This window comes from Heptranchias perlo, chromosome 16 (assembly GCF_035084215.1).
Source record: "Heptranchias perlo isolate sHepPer1 chromosome 16, sHepPer1.hap1, whole genome shotgun sequence".
Classification (NCBI taxonomy): Eukaryota; Metazoa; Chordata; class Chondrichthyes; order Hexanchiformes; family Hexanchidae; genus Heptranchias; species Heptranchias perlo.
In genome coordinates this window covers 62,594,697-62,608,321 of record NC_090340.1, presented here as the reverse complement: position 1 = coordinate 62,608,321, position 13,625 = coordinate 62,594,697, and the positions used below count along the sequence as shown (strand labels likewise).

The following is a 13,625-nucleotide window of genomic DNA, read 5'->3' as shown; positions in this document are numbered from 1 at the left end:
CACGATGCTCCGGTCATCATGGTGCGTGGGGCAGGCTTGATGGACCAGCTGGTCTTTTCCTGCCCGTCAATTTCGTATGTTCGTAAATCCAACACTCGTCGGATATTTACCCAGCTTTTGTGTTGAGTTAATCAAACAGCGTTTTTTTGAGGAGACATTTTATTCAGGGCACCATCGCATCACAGGGACTTGTCACACCCCGGCCCCCCCGATGTCAATCAAAACAGAACACACTGCACTGTTGAACATTAAATGGAGATGTGCCTAAAACCAGCAAACTTCTGGTTCATTTCTCACCTCGCAAAACAAAATCACCATTCCAGAAGACAGCACCAAACACAAATCCAAGCTCATCCCCATGGTCAGACTTAACAAACTCGGGCCGGCTGGTTGCAAATATATTCGGCCTGTGCTGGAACTCGTACAGGAAGACAGAGTTCCCGACATCTGAGGAGAGCAGACGGAAAAATTAATCGATCAACTTACATGGAGAGATTCGAGAGGTTGTTCTCCTTACAGCAGAGAAGGTGAAGGGGAGGTTTAATGGAGGTGTTCATAATTATGAAGGGTTTTGATAGAGTAAATAAGGAGAAACTGTTTCCAGTGGCAGGAGGGTCAGTAACCAGAGGACACAGATTTAAAATAATTGGCAAAAGAACCAGAGGGGAGATGAGGAGAATTTTTTTTTAATGCAGCGAGTTGTTACTTAAGAAGGAGCTGGATAGATTTCTATACACAGAAGGCATCAAGGGGTATGGGGAGAGAGCGGGAATATGGTATTGAGATAGAGGATCAGCCATGATCATATTGAATGGCAGAGCAGGCTCGAAGGGCTGAATGGCCTACTCCTGCTCCTATTTTCTATGTTTCTATGTTCTGATCTGGAATGCGCTGCCTGAAAGGGCAGTGGGAGCAAATTCAATAATAATTTTCCAAAGGGAATTGGCTATATACTTGAAAAGGAAAAATTTGCAGGGCTATGAGGAAAGAATAGGGGGAGTGGGACTAATTGGATAGATCTTTCAAAAGAGCTGCACAGGCATGATGGGCCGAATGTCCTCCTTCTGTGCTGTATGATTGTATGTGTACCAGCTGCCCTCTCACACCTGGGACAATTCTCCATTCTTCATACGCGCCTGGATCAGAGAGTGCCAACAGGCTATTCCACTGGAGAAGGCATCACGGCTGAGCCCCATCCTGTACTCACCAGATTTCCACAGGCGCACTTTCCATCAGGGGTCACGGGTCAGTGATCAGGAGCAGGAACCCTAGCTGATTCCCCCTCTCTCTAACCCAGGGGTCACTGGACAGTGATCAGGAGCAGGAACCCTGGCTGATTTCCCCTCTCTCTAACCCAGGGGTCACTGGACAGTGATCAGGAGCAGGAACCCTGGCTGATTTCCCCTCTCTCTAACCCAGGTGTCACTGGGCTGTGGTCAGGAGCAGGAACCCTGGCTGATTTCCCCTCTCTCTAACCCAGGGGTCACTGGGCTGTGATCAGGAGCAGGAACCCTGGCTGATTTCCCCTCTCTCTAACCCAGGGGTCACTGGGCTGTGATCAGGAGCAGGAACCCTGGCTGATTTCCCCTCTCTCTAACCCAGGGGTCACTGGGCTGTGATCAGGAGCAGGAACCCTGGCTGATTCCCCCTCTCTCTAACCCAGGGGTCACTGGACCATGATCAGTGATCTGGTTCGTTGGCTTTGCTCCTCTCTGGCACTGATGCCAGGTGGAGTTCCTCTATTGATATCCTGGCTGGGATCGTCTCACTCCGCAAGGCTGGGGGGAGACTGATACCGGGACCTTCTTGGTTTGTCATATCCCTCAGCCTCTGATCAAACATTATGTATGGGTTTCTCACTGACATAGACAACCCATAATTAAACATCACCTCGACGTCAATTCCCACTGACCCGCCTCCATCTCGCTTCTTATTGTTTAACTCCACACGGAGCCCGGAACCTTCTAGTTGCCCAGCGGAGGGAGGCTTTAGCAGGACGGGTCTCAGCGAGCTAGTCAGAGGCCACCCCAACTCTAGAAAGGGTTTGCTCTGCATTTGGGGTTGGGGGTGGGGAGAGGGGGAGCAGCTCAAGAGATTCAGTAGCGGACCAGAAGAGGATAATGTCCCACACCATCTCACTCCCTTCAATGGAGGAGAACTCATGGTTAACCCAAGGACCGTGGTGGGAAGTCTGGAGGAAAGGTTTGGGAATAGACGATGGGGAAAGGGATTTTTCCTTGGATTTTGCACCTCTGTGGAATCTGGCATCTCGGATAGTCGGCACCAACATAAATAAATCGCCGACCAGCTCAAGGTGCAGGTCTCGGATCTCAATCTTGTCCTGCGTGTCTCCCATATATTCCTCAAAGGCCCACTGGAGATGATCCTCTTCTTTAAACTGTAGTCACAGAATTGAACAAAGTTAGTCCAACAAAAAGAATCCATGGGACAATAGGATGAACTTTATTCAATAGCCATCACTCAAGTGAGCTTTGGAACTCAGGATTTTAGGCAACAGGTAAAGATCACCAGTCCAAGAAGCCCATCCCCTTGTTGATCGATCTCCATCCCACCTACTCACCCTCTCACCACACCCCTCAGTCCCTTCGCTCTCCAGTAAAACCGTCAACTGCCCCATGCCCACATACACTGTCTGCTTCAATATCCTTCCCTGGTAAACGACTGCACAAATCTATTTTTCTCTGGGTGTAAAAGTTGTTCCTGACATTCCTTCTTACTCTGAATGTTCCGTGTTTCGTTCAGTCCCAGGGATTTGAACCTTTTATCACAATTTATTGGATCAATTTTTTTCAGATTAGGTCATCACATGGTCCTTTGTCCAAACAGATGAAATAGTTTTGAAATCTGTGACACAAATCACTGGTAATCCAGCGCCCAGTAAGTCTCTCCTATCGTAGATACAACAGGACAATTATTAACGTTGGATTTAGGAACCACAGAGAGGACCTGTGAACCCTGCCAATGGCACAACGATCAAAACAGATAAGGGAGCCCATCTGGCCCGTCGCCATCATCCCCCCGCACAAGGTCACAATCTCCCTCCCCCATCGCACCATCTGACCACCTGCAGAGTTTCTGCCTCCACTTCTCGACCTGGGGACAGCACCAAGCACTAAAGCCTCTTTCAGCTTCCTGAGGTCAGTCCTGAACTCGACCGTTTACCAGTACGTCAAGGACATGACAGTTTGTTGAAAACTGTACTCAGCGCTAACTGTACCCATCGGTAACTGTACCCATCGCAATGGTAGACTGCGGCTTAAGAACATAAGAAATAGGAGCAGGAGTAGGCCATCCGGCCCCTCGAGCCTGCTCCGTCATTCAACAAGATCATGGCTGATCTTCAACCTCAACGGCATTTTCCTGCACCATCCCCATATCCCTTGATGCCTTTAATATCTAGAAATCTATCGATCTCTGTCCTGAATGTACTCAATGACTGAGCCTCCACAGCCCCCTGGGGTAGAGAATTCCAAAGATCCACCACCCTCTGAGTGAAGAAATTTCTCCTCATCTCACTCCTAAAATGGTCTACCCCTTATTCTGAGACTGTGACCCCTGGTTCTAGACTCCCCAGCCAGGGGAAACATCCTCCCTGCATCTACTCTGTCAAGCCCTGTAAGAATTTTATACATTTCAATGAGATCACCACTCATTCTTCTAAACTCGAGTGAATACAGGCCTAGGCTACTCAATCTCTCCTCATACGACAATCCCGCCATCCCAGGAATCAGTCTGGTAAACCTTTGTGCACTCCCTCGATGGCAAGTATATGGCAACCATCTTCAGCCAGAAGTGCCGAGTGGATAATCCATCTCAGCCTCCTCCCGATATCCCCACCATCACGGAAGCCAGTCTTCGGCCAATTCGATTCACTCCACGTGATATCAAGAAACGGCTGAGTGCACTGGATACAGCAAAGGCTATGGGCCCTGACAACATCCCAGCTGTAGTGCTGAAGACTTGTGCTCCAGAACTAGCTGCGCCTCTAGCCAAGCTGTTCCAGTACAGCTACAACACTGGCATCCACCCGACAATGTGGAAAATTGCCCAGGTATGTCCTGTCCACAAAAAGCAGGACAAATCCAATCCGGCCAATCAGTCTACTCTCAATCATCAGCAAAGTGATGGAAGGTGTCGTCGACAGTGCTATCAAGTGGCACTTACTCACCAATAACCTGCTCACCGATGCTCAGTTTGGGTTCCGCCAGGACCACTCGGCTCCAGACCTCATTACAGCCTTGGTCCAAACATGGACAAAAGAGCTGAATTCCAGAGGTGAGGTGAGAGTGACTGCCCTTGACATCAAGGCAGCATTTGACCGAGTGTGGCACCAAGGAGCCCTAGTAAAATTGAGGTCAATGGGAATCAGGGGGAAAACTCTCCAGTGGCTGGAGTCATACCTAGCACAAAGGAAGATGGTAGTGGTTGGTGGAGGCCAATCATCTCAGCCCCAGGGCATTGCTGCAGGAGTTCCTCAGGGCAGTGTCCTAGGCCCAACCATCTTCAGCTGCTTCATCAATGACCTTTACCTCCATCATAAGGTCAGAAATGGGGATGTTCGCTGATGACTGCACAGTGTTCAGTTCCATTCGCAACCCCTCAGATAATGAAGCAGTCCGAGCCTGCATGCAGCAAGACCTGGACAACATCCAGGCTTGGGCTGATAAGTGGCAAGTAACATTCGCGCCAGATAAGTGCCAGGCAATGACCATCTCCAACAAGAGAGAGTCCAACCACCTCCCCTTGACATTCAACGGCATTACCATCGCCGAATCCCCCACCATCCTGGGGGTCACCATTGACCAGAAACTTAACTGGACCAGCCATATAAATACTGTGGCTACGAGAGCAGGTCAGAGGCTGGGTATTCTGCGGCGAGTGACTCACCTCCTGACTCCCCAAAGCCTTTCCACCATCTACAAGGCACAAGTCAGGAGTGTGATGGAATACTCTCCACTTGCCTGGATGAGTGCAGCTCCAACAACACTCAAGAAGCTCGACACCATCCAAGATAAAGCAGCCCGCTTGATTGGCACCCCATCCACCACCCTAAACATTCACTCCCTTCACCACCGGCGCACTGTGGCTGCGGTGTGCACCATCCACAGGATGCACTGCAGCAACTCGCCAAGGCTTCTTCGACAGCACCTCCCAAACCCGCGACCTCTACCACCTAGAAGGACAAGGGCAGCAGGCGCATGGGAACAACACCACCTGCACGTTCCCCTCCAAGTCACACACCATCCCGACTTGGAAATATATCGCCGTTCCTTCATTGTCGCTGGGTCAAAATCCTGGAACTCCCTTCCTAACAGCACTGTGGGAGAACCGTCACCACACGGACTGCAGCGGTTCAAGAAGGCGGCTCACCACCACCTTCTCGAGGGCAATTAGGGATGGGCAATAAATGCCGGCCTTGCCAGCGACGCCCACATCCCGTGAACGAATAAAAAAAAAAAAAATCCTCTCTTAGGTAAGGAGACCAAAATTGTACACAAACACCAGTTGCGATCTCACCAAGGCCCTATATAATTGCAGTAAGACATCTTTACTCCTGTACTCAAATCCTCTTGTAATAAAGGCCAATATACCATTTGCCTTCCTAATTGCTTGCTGCACCTGCATGTTAGCTTTCAGTGACTCATGTACAAGGACACCCAGGTCCCTTTGAACATCAACATTTCCCAATCTCTCACCATTTAAAAAATATTCTGCATTTCTGTTTTTCCTACCAAAGTGGATAACTTCACATTTTTCCACATTATATTCCATCTGCCATGTTCTTGCCCACTCACTTAGTCTGTCTATGTCCCCTTGAAGCCTCTTTGCATCCTCCTCACAACTCACATTCCCACTAGTTTTGTGTCACCAGCAAACTTGGAAATATTACATTTGGTCCCTTCATCCAAATCATTGATATATATTGTGAATAGCTGGGGCCCAAGCACAGATCCCTGCGGTACCCCACTAGTCACAGTCTGCCAACCTGAAAAAGACCTGTTTATTCCTACTCTCTGATTTCTGTCTGTTAAGGGTATGGTAGTATAGTGGTTATGTTACTGGACTGGTAATCCATGCGGCCTGGACTAATAATCCAGAGTCATGAGTTCAAATCCCATCACAGCAGCTGGGGAATTTAAATTCAATTAATTAAATAAAAATCTGGAATAAAAAATACTAGCATCGATAATGGTGGCCATGAAACTACTGGAATGTCGTAAAAACCCATCTGGTTCACTAATGTCCTTACCCAGTCTGGCCTATATGTGACTCCAGACCCACAGCAATGTGGTTGATTCTTAATCGCCCTCTGAAATGGCCTAGCAAGCCACTCAGTTGTAAAATCTCGCTACGAAAAGTCATAATAAGAATAAAACCGGCTGGACCACTGGGCACCGGACATGACTAAAGGCAAACCAAGCCCAGTCGACCCTGCAAAGTCCTACCTCAATAACATCTGGGGACTTGTGCCAAAATTGGGAGAGCTGTCCCACAGACTAGTCAAGCAACAGCCTGACATAGCCATACTCACAGAATCATACCTTTCAGCCAACGTCCCAGACTCTTCCATCTCCATCCCTGGGCACATCCTGTCCCATCGGCAGGACAGACCCACCAGAGGTGGCGGTACAGTGATATACAGTCAGGAAGGAGTGGCCCTGGGAGTCCTCAACATTGACCCTGGACCCCATGAAATCTCATGGCACCAGGTCAAACATGGGCAAGGAAACCTCCTGCTGATTACCACCTACCGTCCTCCCTCAGCTGATGAATCAGTCCTCCTCCATGTTGAGCACCACTTGGAGGAAGCATTGAGGGTAGCAAGGGCACAGAATGTACTCTGGGTGGGGGACTTCAATGTCCATCACCAAGAGTGGCTCGGCAGCACCACTACTGACTGAGCTGGCTGAGTCCTGAAGGACATAGCTGCCAGACTGGGCCTGCGGCAGGCGGAGAGCGAACCAACACGAGGGAAAAACCTACTTGACCTCGTCCTCACCAATCCACCTGTCGCAGATGCATCTGTCCATGACAGTATTGGTAGAAGTGACCACCGCACAGTCCTCGTGGAGACTGTTGGCCAGGGGCTGCAGAAACTACTGAGTTTATTCCGAACGGCTGACACACAGGCAAATTTTGAACTGAAGTAACCTGAGTTCAGTCGCTGGCTTGAGCTGGCTGGAACCGGTTTGAATTAGCTAAGTTTCGTGAAAGACAAAGGAGATGTGATAAGACGCAAGTCCTTATTTAGAAAAGGAGTAATGAGGTAATGCTACCTAAGTCCTTGGGACAGAGCCAATGAGGAGAAGACACGGACTAGGCGAGCAAGCCTAAACCAATGGGAGAGAGAGACAGTGCAGCTTGAAGAGATAAGATTCGGAATAAGAATGAAGAATCTCGGGCGTGGAGCCAGCGAAGACTCCGGAGACCAACCATCGCGGAAGTGGAAGAACCTACGTCAGGGACATAGAGACGATGTCGAGAGAGAGAGAGAATGGAACGCCTGGCCAGCGTCAGCTCTCCTTTTTGGGTATTAGCCTTTATATTCTGTGATCACTCAGGGAGTGTCAGAGAAACCTAGTGGGTGTGCGTTTAGATCCTAGTTTGGGTATAAAACTGTATAACCTGGTGCAAACTGCATGTCTATATCTAACCAGACGTATAAGCTATATGTATATGATCTAACGGCGTGAATAAAGCGAATTGAGAGTTAAGAGATAATTGACTCTTCTCCTCTTTGAACTAAGCCAGTAACCGTAACCGGTGACCTCCGGTCAACAAGACGAAGTCCCGTCTTCGCACTGAGGACACCATCCAACGTGTTGTGTGGCACTATCACCGTGCTAAATGGGATAGATTCAGAACAGATCTAGCAGCTCAAAACTGGGCATCCATGAGGTGCTGTGGGCCATCAGCAGCAGCAGAATTGTATTCCAGCACAATCTGTAACCTCATGGCCCGGTATATTCCTCACTCTACCATTACCAACAAGCCAGGCGATCAACCCTGGTTCAATGAGGAGTGTAGAAGAGAATGCCAGGAGCAGCACCAGGCGTACCTAAAAATGAGGTGCCAACCTGGTGAAGCTACAACTCAGGACTACATGCATGCTAAACAGCGGAAGCAACATGCTATAGACAGAGCTAAGCGATTCCACAACCAACGGATCAGATCAAAGCTCTGCCACATCCAGTCGTGAAGAACTAACAGGAGGAGGAGGCTCTGTGAACATCCCCATCCTCAATGATGGCAGAGTCCAGCACGTGAGTGCAAAAGACAAGGCTGAAGCGTTTGCAGCCAGAAGTGCCGAGTGGATGATCCATCTCGGCCTCCTCCCGATATCCCCACCATCACAGAAGCCAGTCTTCAGCCAATTCGATTCACTCCACGTGATATCAAGAAACGGCTGAGTGCACTGGATACAGCAAAGGCTATGGGCCATGACAGCATCCCAGCTGTAGTGCTGAAGACTTGTGCTCCAGAACTAACCATGTCTGTAGCCAAGCTGTTCCAGTACAGCTACAAAACTGGCATCTACCCGACAATGTGGAAAGTTATCCAGGTATGTCCTGTCCACAAAAAGCAGGACAAATCCAATCCAACCAATTACTGCCCATCAGTCTACTCTCAACCATCAGCAAAGTGATGGACGGTGTCGTCGACAGTGCTATCAAGCGGCACTTACTCACCAATAACCTGCTCACCGATGCTCAGTTTGGGTTCCGCCAGGACCACTCGGCTCCAGACCTCATTACAGCCTTGGTCCAAACAGTTACAAAAGAGCTGAATTCCAGAGGTGAGGTGAGAGTGACTGCTCTTGACATCAAGGCAGCATTTGACCGAATGTGGTACCAAGGAGCCCTAGTAAAATTGAAGTCAATGGGAATCAGGGGGAAAACTCTCCAGTGGCTGGAGTTGTACCTAGCACAAAGGAAGATGGTAGTAGTTGTTGGAGGCCAATCATCTCAGCCCCAGGACATTGCTGCAGGAGTTCCTCAGGGCAGTATCCTAGGCCCAACCATCTTCAGCTGCTTCAATTACCTTCCTCCATCATAAGGTCAGAAATGGGGATGTTCACTGATGATTGTTCAGTGTTCAGTTCCATTCACAACCCCTCAGATAATGAAGCAGTCCGTGCCCGCATGCAGCAAGACCTGGACAACATCCAGGCTTGGGCTGATATGTGGCAAGTAGCATTCGCGCCAGACAAGTGCCAGGCAAGAGAGAATCTAACTGCCTCCCCATGACATTCAACGGCATTACCATCACCGAATCCCCCACCATCGACATCCTGAGGGTCACCATTGACCAGAAACTTAACTGGACCAGCCACATAAATACTGTGGCTACAAGAGCAGGTCAGAGGCTGGGTATTCTGCGGCGAGTGACTCACCTCCTGACTCCCCAAAGCCTTTCCACCATCTACAAGGCACAAGTCAGGAGTGTGATGGAATACTCTCCACTTGCCTGGATGAGTGCAGCTCCAACAACACTCAAGAAGCTTGACACCATCCAGGGCAAAGCAGCCCGCTTGATTGGCACCCCATCCACCACCCTAAACATTCACTCCCTTCACCACCGGCGCACCGTGGCTGCAGTGTGGACCATCCACAGGATGCACTGCAGCAATTCGCCAATGCTTCTTCGACAGCACCTCCCAGACCCGCGACCTCTACCACCTAGAAGGACAATGGCAGCAGGCGCATGGGAACAACATCACCTGCACGTTCCCCTCCAAGTCACACACCATCCCGACTTGGAAATATATTGCCGTTCCTTCATCGTCGCTGGGTCAAAATCCTGAAACTCCCTTACAGCACTGTGGGAGAACCTTCACCACACGGACTGCAGCGTTTCAAGAAGGCGGCTCACCACCACCTTCCCAAGGGCAATTAGGGATGGGCAATAAATTCTGGCCTTGGCAGCGACGCCCACATCCCATGAATGAATAAAAAAAACAATTCTCAATCCATGCCAGTATATTATCCCCAATTCCATGTGCTCTAACTTTGTTCACCAACTTCCTGTGTGGGGCCTTGTCGAAAGCCTTCTGAAAATCCAAATACACCACATCCACTGGTTCCCCCTTATCTATTCTACTTGTTACATCCTCAAAGAACTCCAATAGGTTTGTTAAACATTAATTCCCTTTCATAAATCCATGTTGAATCTGCCAAATCCTATTATTATTTTCTAAGTGTCCTGTTATCACATCCTTTATAATAGATTCTAGTATTTTCCCTGCTACTGATGTCAAGCTAACAGGCCTGTAGTTCCCTGTTTTCTCTCTTCCCTCCTTTCTTAAATAGTGGGGTTACATTTGCCACCCTCCAATCTGCAGGAACCATTCCAGAATCTACAGAATTTTGGAAGATGACAACCAATGCATCCACTATCTCTATAGCCACCTCTTACAAAACCCTGGGATGTCGATCATCAGGTCCTTGGGATTTATCGACTTTCAGTCCCATTAATTTCTCTGGTATTATTTTTTTACTAATACTAATTTCTTTCAGGTCCTCATTCTCGCCAAACCCTTGGTTCTCTAGTATTTCTGGGAGATTTTTTGTGTCTTCTTCCATGAAGACAGACACAAAGTATTTGTTCAATTTCTCTGCCATTTCCTTATTCCCCATTATAAATTCTCCCGTCTCTGTGTGTAAGGGACCCACATTTGCCTTCACCAGTCTTTTCCTTTTTACATTCCTATAGAAGCTTTCACAGTCCGTTTTTATGTTTCTCGCTAGTTTACTCTCATATTCTATTTTCCCTCTTTATCAATTTCTTGGTCATCCTTTGCTGAATTCTAAAATGCTCCCAATCCTCGGGCTTACTGCTTTTTCTAGCAACTTTATATGCCTCTTCCTTTGATTTAATACTATCTTTAATTCCTCGTTAGCCACGGTTGGACCACTTTTCCTGTTGGGTTTTTGTGCCTTAAAGGAATATATATTTGTTGCAAATTATGTATTAATTCTTTTAATGCTAGCCATTGCCTGTCTACAGTCATACCTTTTAATGTAGTTCCCCAATCAACCACAGCCAACTTGGACCTCGTACTTTCGTAGTTTCCTTTGTTTAGATTTAAGACCCCAGTTTCGGATTGAACAACATCACTTTCAAACTTAATAAAAAATTCTGTCATATTAGGGTCACTCTTCCCTAAGGGCTCCTTTACGACAGGATTATTAATTAACCCTTTCTCATTGCACAACACTAGATCTAAAATAGCCTGTTCCCTAGTTGGTTCCTCAACATATTGATCTAGAAAACCATCTCGTATACATTCCAGGAATTCGTCCTCCACAGTATTAGTGCTAATTTGGTTTGCCCAATCCATATGTAGATTAAAGTCCCCCATGATTACTGTATTACCCTTGTTACATGCACTCCTAATTTCCTGCTTTATACTGTGCCCTACATTACCACTACTGTTTGGTGGCCTATAAACAACTCCCACCAATGTTTTTTGCCCCTTGCTGTTTCTTAGCTCCACCCAAACTGATTCTACACCTTGCTCTGCTAAGCCAAGATCCTTTTTCACTATTGTACTGATCTCATCCTTTATTAACAGCGCTACCCCACCTCCTTTTCCTTTACCCCTTCTCCCTTTCCTTTCCTTCCTAAATGTCGAATATCCTTGAATATTCAGTTCCCAACCTTGGTCACCCTGCAGTCCCTTTTCTGTAATGACAATTAGATCAGACCCATTTACTTCTATTTGTGGCGTAAATTCATCGACCTTGTTGCGAATGCTGCGTGCATTCAGATAAAGTGCCTTTAATTTTGCCTTTTTAACATTTTTTCCTATTTTGACCTTATTTGCTGCTGGCCTTTGTTTCCGCTGCCTTCCAATTTCACTTACTGCTTTTCTGCCTTCCACTTCCAGCTTTGTTACTCTCCCTTCTGAATCTCCTCTCAGGTTCCCATCCCCCTGCCAAGTTGGTTTAAACCCTCCCCAACAGCGTTAGCAAACCTACCCCACAAGGATATTGGTCCTGGCCCTGTTGAGGTGCAACCTGTCCGACCTGTACAGGTCCCACCTTCCCTAGAACCGGTCCCAATGCCCCAGGAATCTAAAGCCCTCCCTCCTGCACCATCTCTCCAGCTACGCATTCATCTGCTCTATCCTCCTATTTCTATACTCACTAGTGTGTGGCACTGGGAGTAATCCAGAGATTACTACCCTTAAACAGACAGAAAAATTTGGTTGGCACCAGTTCATTCCAAATCAATGGGGCGGGGTTGGGTAGCACCTCACCATTTTTAGGGCTCTGAGTACAGACATTGAGGTCTCCTGGTCCATCCCTTCATCCCAGCCAGGCGGGTTGAATCGCTGTTGAAAGAATACAAAGGTTAAGGCCAAAGGTCACTACGCGCATCCACAGTTTACAGTCGGCTGTTAAACTACAACAGCGGGGCAGATACCCCTGTGACTGGGGAACTGGCTGCACCTGAAGGTCAAGGTGACCCCCGTCAATGGGGTACTGAGGGAGTGCTGCACTGACGGAGGGTCAGTACTGAGGGAGTGCTGCACTGTCGGAGGGTCAGTACTGAGGGAGTGCTGCACTGTCGGAGGGTCAGTACTGAGGGAGTGCTGCACTGTCGGAGGGTCAGTACTGAGGGAGTGCTGCACTGTCGGAGGGTCAGTACTGAGGGAGCGCTGCACTGTCGGAGGGTCAGTACTGAGGGAGTGCTGCACTGTCGGAGGGTCAGTACTGAGGGAGTGCTGCACTGTCGGAGGGTCAGTACTGAGGGAGCGCTGCACTGTCGGAGGGTCAGTACTGAGGGAGCGCTGCACTGTCGGAGGGTCAGTACTGAGGGAGCGCTGCACTGTCGGAGGGTCAGTACTGAGGGAGCGCTGCACTGTTGGAGGGTCAGTACTGAGGGAGTGCTGCACTGTCGGAGGGTCAGTACTGAGGGAGGGCTGCACTGTCGGAGGGTCAGTACTGAGGGAGTGCTGCACTGTCGGAGGGTCAGTACTGAGGGAGTGCTGCACTGTCGGAGGGTCAGTACTGAGGGAGCGCTGCACTGTCGGAGGGTCAGTACTGAGGGAGTGCTGCACTGTCGGAGGGTCAGTACTGAGGGAGCGCTGCACTGTCGGAGGGTCAGTACTGAGGGAGCGCTGCACTGTCGGAGGGTCAGTACTGAGGGAGCGCTGCACTGTCGGAGGGTCAGTACTGAGGGAGCGCTGCACTGTCGGAGGGTCAGTACTGAGGGAGCGCTGCACTGTTGGAGGGTCAGTACTGAGGGAGCGCTGCACTGTCGGAGGGTCAGTACTGAGGGAGCGCTGCACTGTCGGAGGGTCAGTACTGAGGGAGTGCTGCACTGTCGGAGGGTCAGTACTGAGGGAGTGCTGCACTGACGGAGGGTCAGTACTGAGGGAGTGCTGCACTGTCGGAGGGTCAGTATTGAGGGAGTGCTGCACTGTCGGAGGGTCAGTACTGAGGGAGCGCTGCACTGTCGGAGGGTCAGTACTGAGGGAGCGCTGCACTGTCGGAGGGTCAGTACTGAGGGAGCGCTGCACTGTCGGAGGGTCAGTACTGAGGGAGTGCTGCACTGTCGGAGGGTCAGTACTGAGGGAGTGCTGCACTGTCGGAGGG

At 49.2% G+C, this 13,625-nt stretch overlaps 1 protein-coding gene across 1 annotated transcript in view; it reads right to left on the bottom strand.

Moving 5' to 3' along the window:
• LOC137333824 (fatty acyl-CoA hydrolase precursor, medium chain-like) overlaps positions 1–13,625 on the bottom strand; it is a 68,995-nt gene that overhangs the window by 19,397 nt on the left and 35,973 nt on the right. The window contains exons 9-11 of the mRNA XM_067998184.1: positions 12,284–12,358; positions 2,251–2,398; positions 298–447 (exon numbers count right to left, since the gene is read on the bottom strand). Coding sequence (XP_067854285.1) covers positions 298–447; positions 2,251–2,398; positions 12,284–12,358 — 373 coding nt within the window. The remainder of the gene's footprint in view (positions 1–297; positions 448–2,250; positions 2,399–12,283; positions 12,359–13,625) is intronic.